Genomic DNA, 10,189 nt, shown 5'->3' with positions numbered 1-10,189 from the left:
GCAAGATATTTCCGTCCGGGGGCGGGGCGGGGCGGTGGCGCCTAGATATACAAGTATCTACGGATCAACCTTGCTCTGTGCGTGCCGACATATGTCGGCCTCGACCCGGGGAACGGCTTTGCTGGGTTCTCGCCGTGGTAGGCAACAAATGGAGCGAGCTGATTTGGCCGGTGAGTTTTTCAAGATTTTGCGAGGATTCGGTGCTTGTCGCATACGGGCCACGTGTAGCGCCACAGGTGTGCTGCGTTGTGCTCGTCTCCGCGTGTCGTGGCATCTCCGCTCAAAAGCGCTTGCCTTTTTCATTTTCAGCGTGTACTACGACGTTTACAGGAGGGCAGATGGATGTAATTCACTCGAGGGTGAGCTCGACGATCACATGCGCGGATGAAGGGCTGTCTGTTCCCCGCCACAATTTGTCATCGATCCTAAATTTGACAAGTTGACTAAGAAATTGGAAGCCACAAACTGTGTCAAAAGTTTGCAAATATTTTACTCTATGATATGTGGATCAAATCGAATGATAAAGTGTAGTAACAACCAAACACATACTAATTTACCAAATTTTAGCTTGCCAAATTGTGGTTGGAAATCAAACAGCCCCAAAATCTCATCTTCGACTTATAAAAGAGGGAATTGAAATTATTCTAGAGTCACCAAAAATTGTGTACACTGAACACCCCCATCATGAATCGTACCATCAGATTATCACCGCTAATTAATTAGATCTAACGGCCTAAATTTACTTGATCTTATGCCATTGGTGCACTTAGCGAGTACTATTAATGGACTATGTTCCGCCAGCGGAGACCAGATCAAAACGCCCGCATGGAGTGGAAAGAAAAATGTCGATCACTGCACCGATCATATCTCCCCATTCGATGCCCATATTTCACGCATCAAACCACCACCACCGCCATCGCCTCGCCCTGCCACAATGCCGTCCCACCCTTCTAGTTATTAAAGAGCAAACTGATATTATTATAGAGTCACCAAAAAATTTGTACACCGAACACCCCAGCGTGAATCGTCCATCAGATTATACCAACTAATTAGACCTAACGGCCTGATTTTATCTAATCTTATGCCATGGCTTCACTTAGCGACTATTGACGGACCGTGTTCCGCCAGCGGAGACCAGATGAAAACGTCCGCCTACGGCATGAGCAGGTTTTTATTTTTCCTATTAATTTATTTTCATTGACAAAATTCTAGATATAAAACTTTCCCGATTTTTAAAGAAACTTATATTTAAAAACTTTGAGACTTAAAATATGTTCAAAATTTTAAAAAGTTTAAAACTAAAAATTGTTCAAAGTTAAATAATGTTCAAACCTAGAAAAACGTTCAAACTTGAAAATTGTTTCTAAGTTGAAAAATATTCGAATTTTCAAATTGTTCGAATGAGAAAAAGTTCAAATAAAAATAAGTTCATATTTTTAAAAGTTTTCATATTTTTAAAAATTTCAGAATTTTCAGAAAAAAAGGAAACAAAAAATAAAAACAAAGAACCGAAAAACTCAAAAGGCTGTACAAATAAAACCAGGACCCGAAAAAACAAACTCAAAACTTCTAGAATGGTCCTAAAATGAGAAAAAAAAAAAAACAGAAACAAATGAACGCTTATGTCCCTACTGTGCCCTAGCCCTAACAGACAACAGACAGGCCGCAGCTCATGTCGCTCACATGCGAGCGATGAGCACGGACACGCTAATGGGCGAAAAATAAGGTTTCCTTGTAGACGGGGAGGTGCTATACACCACCCGTTGCAGCGTAGCCTCGCACCGCCTGAAGCGTTAGCTGATGGGACAGACCCATTAATATCTCTACCGTGGCCGTGTTTCTTTCTCTTGTGCACTTTGCTCGTACCGTTTCGGTTCTAGGTTTTTTTTTGTCAGATTTGTTCTAATTTTCTGCCTAGTTTTGGTTTTGGAAATTTGTGCAAATATTTATTAATTTTTAAACCAAATTATAGTGTGGACATTTTTAAAATCTGAACTATTTCAAATCTATTTATTTTTTAAAACTGAACATTTTCGAAATCAATAAAAAAATTAAAAATCTGAGAAAAATTCAAATATGAACATTATTAAAATCAGAAAAATAAAATAGGAACAATTTAGAAATATGAACACGTACAAAATATGAGAAAATTTAAAATCTAAACATTTTTGAAATCTAAACATTTTCACATTTTTAAACATTTTTTATATAAACTTTTCAGAGAAAAGGAACAGAATAAATAAATAAATAATAAATGAGAAAATCGAAAAATAAAATAGATAAACTGACGAAGAAGGGACCGAAAACCCGCAGTAGAAAATTGGAGCCAGGGCCGGCCCACAGGCCGGGCAAACTGTGCGCCTGCACTGGGCCCCAGCAAGCCAGGGGCCCTAGCCCAGCTAATAGTTCTATTACTAGTAGTTGAATTTTGGTAAAGGCCCATGTGCAGCCAACGGTGCCCACGCAGATCAGCACGTATGGAAATAATCACGATCCATTGCTTATTTGATTCTGTCTTAAAGAAACAATCAATCGATTGCTCTGCTCGCGACTTCTCCTGTAACCTCTCGATGATTCGACCGCTCCCAATAGCCCGACGAGACGACTCATCTCCTCGAGAACTCGACTCCTCCTTCCCAAAATTCCCAAAACTTTCAGAAGCGCAGCTCCATTCTTCCCAAAACTTCTCCCCTTCAATTCTCAACGGATGAAATAGCGGTTAGGGATTAGATTTTAGAGCGAGGTAAACAAATTCCTGCCCTTACCGTGGCTCCTCAGACCTCAATCCACTCTTAAATAGCCCCCTCTTCTATTCTTCGAGTCAAGCGATCAAGATCTCCATAGGAAAAATGAAAAGTGATGGATTGTGGTCTTGATTGGATCTCACGGACCGAGAGTGCTCATTGAGAAGGAGAAGAATTGTTCAGTTCGTGAGGGTGTGGTCTTCTTATTCGTCCGAATCATCGAGCAGGGCCAGGTGCTTCCGTTTCATCTCTTGGCCTTTTTTACTTTTTAGGCAATTTGTATTTATTTATTTCTTGATATGTCCTCTAGAAAGGAGTTACCTGGTAATGCAAAACGGAATAAAAGAAAACATAGAAATGCGTTCAAGAATCTCAAAGCCATCTTTTATTGAACCATTATGGTTCCTTACTAGGTACTAGCATGATTTGTCCGCTCGACTAAGACAACTCGCAAATAATGTCATTTTTGGAGTCATCTTCAGTCATTTTGAGTATCAAAAGATCACGGATGAATGCTACGTACTGAATATTATTGGGTAATTAAATATGAGGTTCTCTTTAGCTTGAAATATACTGTTTTGAGAGTTTGTTGTTGTAAATAGGGGCCCGTTTTTCTCATTTTGCACCAGGGCCCGGAAAAACGATGGGCCGGCCCTGATTGGAGCAAAAAATCCGTGCAGAAAACCGCACCAGAAAAACCTTAAATAGAAACCGCTTTACCTAGGCTATGCCTAGAAACGGAATATCAAAGCAAATACAGGCTAGAGGTGGTGCGCGGTGCGAACCTAACACGTCGCAACGGGCGGTGTATAGATATTTGCGGGAGTGGGAGTGGTATAGGCCGTGGCGCCCGCCCATTTTGGGCTCGAATGACTTGCTGACGGCGCGCAGCCCATCCCCAGCTTGTGCGTGAAATACGAGCACGTCTCTAAAGCCCGAGATCTGCTTAGGCCTATTATAGTTCAGAAGTTCTTACTCGCCGGCCCGTATGGGACTGGCTCTCCTGAATAATCTCCCCCTGCTCGAAATTTGCTGCCTGTCGTAGCTTTGCATCAACAGCATGATTAGCTGAAGATAATTTAGGAAGTACTAATTAGTCAAGCACTCAAGCATATGGCATGATAAGAACACGTGCCACGTCCAGTGTCTATCTAAGCTACATGTGTCCACATACAGACCTGCTCGCACATGCATCCAGAGTTAGGTCCAACACGTGTTGAGTGACTCGATCAGATTATTGATCGAAGCAATCCGTGAAAACTATTTCAGGGAGGCAAGTACTACTATCGAATATAGTACGGAATGCTTCGTGGCAGAACAATTTAATCGGCCGTTCGCCGGAGCCTGCATGATAGGCCGGCGCCGCTCGAGGTGTGTGGAATCATGCTGTCATAACCAAGCCAACTCATCGAATCCGGTTCGATGTGCAGTTATATGCTAGTGTAGCGCGCGCTAGCTGACCCTATCTGACTAGCTACCTCCAGCACAGTGAAGCAAAAGGATGTAAGCGCGGTGGATGAGCATGACGCAACTGTGAGCTTGCCGCTTTGCTCCCATCATTCCATGAATCTCTAGGATGCTGCCCGCCTCAGTTGGGAATAAAGGCAACGATGGATGATTCGAGTCGTCGGTCGACCACTACAGCCACCTGGTGGAGGCAGTACCTCCAATTAAGCTATAAGCAGAATATATACGTAGTGGATGCGAGGATCCCAATCCTTGTTTGAGACATAATAGATTCCACAACGCATTACTAGCAGATTCACTGGCACGACCGCCTGGTGTGTGCCCCTGGAAGGGAAGAGAGGCCTTCCGGGTCACCCGAGGGGGGCTGAAGGAGTAGCAGTCGTGGCACTTTGTAGGGCGCGGCTCCGGCGAGGTGATTGGGCCGCACCGCAGGATGCAAAAGGCTAGCTAGAGCTAGCTCGATTATGCTGCTAGCCACAGACGACCTGTTCAGTTTAGGAACTAGTTTAACGCTAGCTAGCTGTCTTTTCACCGCTTTGATCGTTTATGGTAAGCTCGCCTTTCATGCCGGAAAAGACGCAGGCAGACGGGCAGAGCACTGGTGCGCGTGCACTACCTCTGATGACATGACTAGATGCAAGAAGGAAGAATCTCCTTTGCATATACCCTGACCTGACCCTAGCACAATTGCACAAAGGGGAATCACTCAGCCGGGTGGACACTGCGCTTCAGGAAAAACCCTGGGGGCTGGGGCACCCAGCACTCAGCTCTCGCGTTTCCTCTGAACCGTTCGCTGCCGGCCAGTGCGTCCAGGTAGCTGGGTGCCTGGGTGCGCATGGCATGCTTGCCCGGGGAGGTCGGGACCGACGGCTCTGCCGCCGGAAAGCTAGGTCCCGAAGAGGCACGCCTTTGCCTTCCAAGGACCTTGGAGGTGCATGCGCGCCATGGCAATGCCGCAGAGACGCATGAGACGAGATCGATCGATGACGAGGAAGGCTGTAGCTAGGTAGCGCGCGATAAGGTCGATCATCGGTGAGGGCTGGCGCCGCACTCGCGCCCATCCCGGCCGCCATGCGCGTGCGAGCATGCGCGCATGTGGCCGCGCCTTGGGTTCCGCTCTCTTCGGCGTGTACCTGAACTTTTTCTCCCCAATCTGCTCGTCATGTGCTAGCCTAGCTGCTCCCGCGCCGTGCGCGCGCGGCCGACGTCCACTCCTTTTTCGGTGGGTCTCGGGGCGACCCTTTTCTTGCCTTGTTTAATCCCATCACCCGTCCGTCCGTCCGAGAGAACGGATCGACGCCGGCGGTGGAGCTAGCTTAGCGGCCCTGTTGCTTCGGAACCCACATACGTACCTTCGAATGATATGTGCCGCCCGATCGAATTCGATCGGCGCTTGGGCCACTGTGCAAGAGCAGCGCGCGTCGCCGTCGCCCTAATCATCAGCTCCAGAGATATTATGTGGTTTGCTGACGGGCGGCTATGCACTTGAGATCGATGCTACAATGGCCACACTCTCTCGCTCGTTCGTTTCTCTTTGTCTGGACAGACTGCCGTACGCAAGGCCGTAACTCCATCCATGGCCGATCGATAATGCACGCTTCGCTTCAGCTACAGGTAAGTCAGTCATATGTCAAGATGCTGCAACTTGATTGCAACAGGCCACTCAAGTTATAGAGAAGAAACACGGGGCCACTCAAGTTCTAACATTAATGCTTCAGCTTTGCACTCTTCTTCATTCGTCGCCACTAGCTTACTGGTACCTGACTCGATCGATGCCACATTCAATGGCTACACTATCGTGTTCGTTCTCTTCTGCTTGGCTGGGTGCAGGGACGAACATGCTGCCGCGGTCGATGGCATTGTCCCATGAACGATCGATATGCTATGATCCGGCTACAGATAGAGCCTGCTTAGGTTAGTCACACTCACAGCCTCACACCAGCAGTGCAACGGAGAGTGCCGATGTCTTTCAAACATGATTGATGTGTACAGATCACGAGCGATGATGTGTCCACTCATCAGAAAAGTGTAGTCAACGTGTTTGGAGGGAGCTAATCCGTGCATGTGATTGCACTGTACCTGTCATTATTACAAAATATATATGGAATTTCCTCTCATCCCCGTGTTTACATCTCATCGATCTAGACAGGAGTGCTCCGTTTCCGGTCTCCATTACCAATCATGAACCAGTCTTATCTCCTAATACTCCTTGCTTCACGTGCTACCACGTGGTTAGCGCGACTAAATACAATCAGTAAAGGCACTACCACAGCATGATCTTTTGTGATGTAGAGAGTGGTATGTAACTATGTATACACAATACCGTGGCGTAGAGAACCCAGGGAAAATGTTGCTGAAAAAATATCCAAGAGATTCTGGTGTCGAAGGCCGTCTTTTCCACAGTGAAAGGAAATCCATGGAATATTCCTCTTGTCTTTGCAGCACCAAGAGTTACCTCGTCGCCCCCAAGTGACTCCTGTAGGACCTCATGTTCTGTACCTGGCTCCGTTGCTGTCGTTTCGCCAATGATACGCAGGCAGAGGCAGAGCGGCTGCCCAGCAACCAAAACTTTTGGTGCATGGGCTACCAACAGGAAAAGGAAGAGAGACCTCTACTCTACTTAGGTCTAGCCGAAAGCGAACTTGATGATAGAGCAAAGCAATTGTGCAAATGTAGTATGCACCGGCCGGAACACCAGAATATATTCAAGCGATTCTTGACCAACTTCTGAAACTTTCACTTCCTAGCTGCTAGGTTTGATGCAAACTATATACACGTCATGTAGCAAAAACACAATCTAGATTCATTGATCAGTCGAGGCCAAACAGAGCCCGATTGTTGTTGAACATGGGCACTTCGATATTACCCTCCGAGGATGATACAGAGCTGCCTATATAGGATGGTTAGTCATCAAAACCAAAACCCCCAAAAAAAAGATCAACAAATACAATACCCAGCCTATACAAACACTAAAAAGACAAGCAACACAACATGCCGCACGTGCATTACAACCCTTCGTGATCACTTCACAGTACCATTTTCGACAAACCTACACTACACATATATTCACAAACTTGGAGACCGATGGCACCCCTCCCCCCTGCCACTGGGGCAAACACGGAGACAGAAGCTAGAGCAACACGCCTGGATACTTTCCTTCAGCACGCAACTGCTGCTCGACGTCGTGAGCAATCCTCCTCGCATCAAGAGATGTTCCCATCAGACCGCGTCGAGTGAGTCCGGCCGAGTAGAGTCCCCTCTCGCCCTTCCACCCGTTTGGAAATGCTTTCCTTGGCAAGCCGTCTTTCTCCGAAAACAACTCCCGGTCCTGCCCATTTCATAGCAGAACACGATTAGAGATCATCTTACACAGGTTTCATAACTTTTTTCATCCAACGGGGGAAAATGTGCCTCTAATATTATATACACCATGATATTAGTAGATATGCCACGGTAAAAATGTAATGCACCTTTAACCAGAAGGGGACATTGCTCCTGTAGCCAGTCGCAAGCACAATTGCATCAAAGTCCTCGGACGACGTGTCCAAAAACTCTACTTGTCGTCCCGATATCCGTTTGATGCCTGGATGCACCTGCATAGTTCAACCAATGGGGAAAATTGCAGATCAGCACTTATATTAAGGCAGACAGACTGGTTGATGGACTCCCTCAAACAATCACTTCAGTGTACTTCAGTGGTATGAAACAGACCTTGATATCCCCCGACCTAATCTTTGCAAATGTGCCAACATCAAGAACTGGGGTCTTCCCTGAGAGCGACTTGAGCTCGAGGGGGCCGACGGTAGGCCGCTTTAGCCCAAGCCGAGCAGTATCGCCAAGCATGGCCCGTGCTACAAGCAGTAGAAACAGGTCCACCACGTGGACTGGCAGCCACTTGAGCAGCCACATTGACAGCCCAAAGGTGGACTGACCCAGCATCTCCCTGGGCAAGATGTGTACCTGCCAATGATGAACAAAATCTTAGCTAGCGCTCACAAAAGGCAACACAACATTTGTACTAATGATTGGATCATAAAATTAATCAGCGCCAATTTCTCTTTTCCGAAGTTATGCTTTCTGCATGCTACAAGAAGCAACATGACCAATTTGGTCCCTGGACCAAACTTATTTCCTTATCTCCAGCATAGTATGGAAAGCAAACCCCAGCTTGCATTTATTTTTTCTTCTTCTTTTGGAAGCCAAGCTTGCTTTTTAAAAATCTCACTAAGCTCTTTGAAAGCTGAAAGAGCTGTGAGAAAGGAATGCACCTAGTCATGAAAGGTAGGTTCTCAAGTCATTTTACTAATGTTTCTTTCTAAGTGACAGACTTATGCTATGCTCTCATGGTGGTGATGGGGACCCATGGTTAAATGTGCAAATCATAGTTTTCTCATGAAGTATAGAAGAGAAAGCTCTTTGCACCATCCTTGGGGAAAGAAAACTATTAGCATGAAGCTAACCAAGAACCGAAAGAAAATGGAGAAGGAAGACGCAGAGATGGCGAAAAAAGATGCAAGTACACACAAGAAATAAAGAGCATAAAAACTAATAGGAAGCAATAGAGAAACCTCTCGTTTCAGGAATCGCCCCTTTCCTCAAGTGACAGCTTGTTCTTAACACGGAAATTCGCATAATAATGACAACTGTGCTGCAGGTGCAAGAGCCAATTTGGCCTTGAAAATCCCGAATTTGATGTGCACTAATGATTTCAGATAACTAGGCCTTCCTTAAATTGACGAGCTAGAGTCTACAATCTACAGATAAGCACACTCAAGGTTCTGACATAGACAGAACCAGACACCTCAACAAGTATAACCTAATTAATATAATTAACCAGGGGGCACCTCCTGTAATTAGTCTAGGTTTATCATTTCCCAGGGTTAAACTTCAGGAACATATCAAGTAATGAGCATAATTCATGCGGAATAATGACTGAATAACATTGTCAAAATAATAATGATAGAGATGAAGAGAAGGTCACGTACAGTGTCTCTTACTACAATATGGGGATGTGCATTGTTGTTGCAAAGATCTAGGCAGACCTCCATGCCAGAGTTGCCACACCCAACAACAAGAACACGCTTCCCAGCAAACACACGGCCAGTTTTGTATGCACTGGTGTGCATAACCGTTCCTTTGAACTCTTTTAGGCCACCAATCTCTGGCTGCACAACCTCAGCGTTCTCCCCAGTCGCCACAACCAACCACCGGGACATATATTCCACTTCCTCTCCCATTCTTCCTGTAGCTTGCATCCTCACCCGCCATAACAGACGCTTCACATCGTACTCTGCACATACCACCGTGTGGTTGTAGGTAGGGCAGATGCCGAACCGTGCAGCATACTTTTCCAAGTATGCTACAAACTCCTTCTTTGAGGGGTAAATAGGGTAATCGGCAGGGAAAGGCATTAGAGGAAGCTCACAGAACTGTCGTGGAAGATGAAGGCTCAGACGATCATATGTTTTGAGCTGCCACAGGGAAGCTATGCAGTTGGAGCGCTCGAAGATAAGGCTATCGACCCCCTTCTCCTTGAGACATGCAGCAACGGCAAGCCCTGATGGTCCTGCACCCACGATAATTGGACCTGGAACCAAGATACATCGCTGTGAAGGAGTAACGGCAGCATCCGCACTCCTCCCCTTGCAGAAATCTTCAACATGTTGTCCGCAGTTTTGGCTGAAATAGGTTTGGAAGATAGGATCATGCGCTCTCTTGCCCTCACTTTCACTCCAATGGTCCATGCACGTAGTAGGCTTCTAATGGTGTTTCCTTGATGTAGCTAGTAGTGTATGGCTGTGTTTGCTTCGATCTCAACTCTGTTGAACATGAATGCATGCACCACAGAGAAGATAGTGTGGAGGTAAGTTGTATGTAAAGAGTTGGTGCAGATGGGATGGTAGAGAAGAAACCTCGTTATTTTGAGAGGGTTGGTCCCTTATATAGTCGGCCTCCTAAGGTGTCAACTAGGATCCCGC

General features: G+C 46.1%; 1 protein-coding gene across 1 annotated transcript; it reads right to left on the bottom strand.

The window, feature by feature from the left end:
* Positions 1–7,341: 7,341 nt before the first annotated feature.
* Positions 7,342–9,955, bottom strand: LOC124663062 (indole-3-pyruvate monooxygenase YUCCA2-like). The gene is made up of 4 exons (XM_047200816.1): positions 9,197–9,955; positions 7,923–8,171; positions 7,682–7,804; positions 7,342–7,539 (listed from the first exon to the last, which is right to left on the bottom strand). Exons 1-4 carry the CDS (start codon positions 9,953–9,955, stop codon positions 7,342–7,344), a joined length of 1,329 nt encoding a protein of 442 aa, XP_047056772.1.
* Between the last annotated feature and the right edge of the window lie 234 nt (positions 9,956–10,189).

The sequence above is a fragment of the Lolium rigidum genome, chromosome 6 (assembly GCF_022539505.1).
Source record: "Lolium rigidum isolate FL_2022 chromosome 6, APGP_CSIRO_Lrig_0.1, whole genome shotgun sequence".
Taxonomy (NCBI): Eukaryota; Viridiplantae; Streptophyta; class Magnoliopsida; order Poales; family Poaceae; genus Lolium; species Lolium rigidum.
The sequence above is the reverse complement of the archived record's forward strand: the minus strand, read 5'-3'. Positions and strand labels throughout refer to the sequence as shown.

Bases quoted from the DNA above. Each gene is read 5' to 3' on its own strand.
- LOC124663062 (XM_047200816.1), bottom strand. From the start codon at position 9,955: ATGGACCATTGGAGTGAAAGTGAGGGCAAGAGAGCGCATGATCCTATC. The intron at 7,805-7,922 runs GTCTGTTTCATA...TGAACTATGCAG, and splicing joins TTAGGTCGGGGGATATCAAG to GTGCATCCAGGCATCAAACG. The intron at 7,540-7,681 runs GTGCATTACATT...TGAAATGGGCAG, and splicing joins ATGTCCCCTTCTGGTTAAAG to GACCGGGAGTTGTTTTCGGA.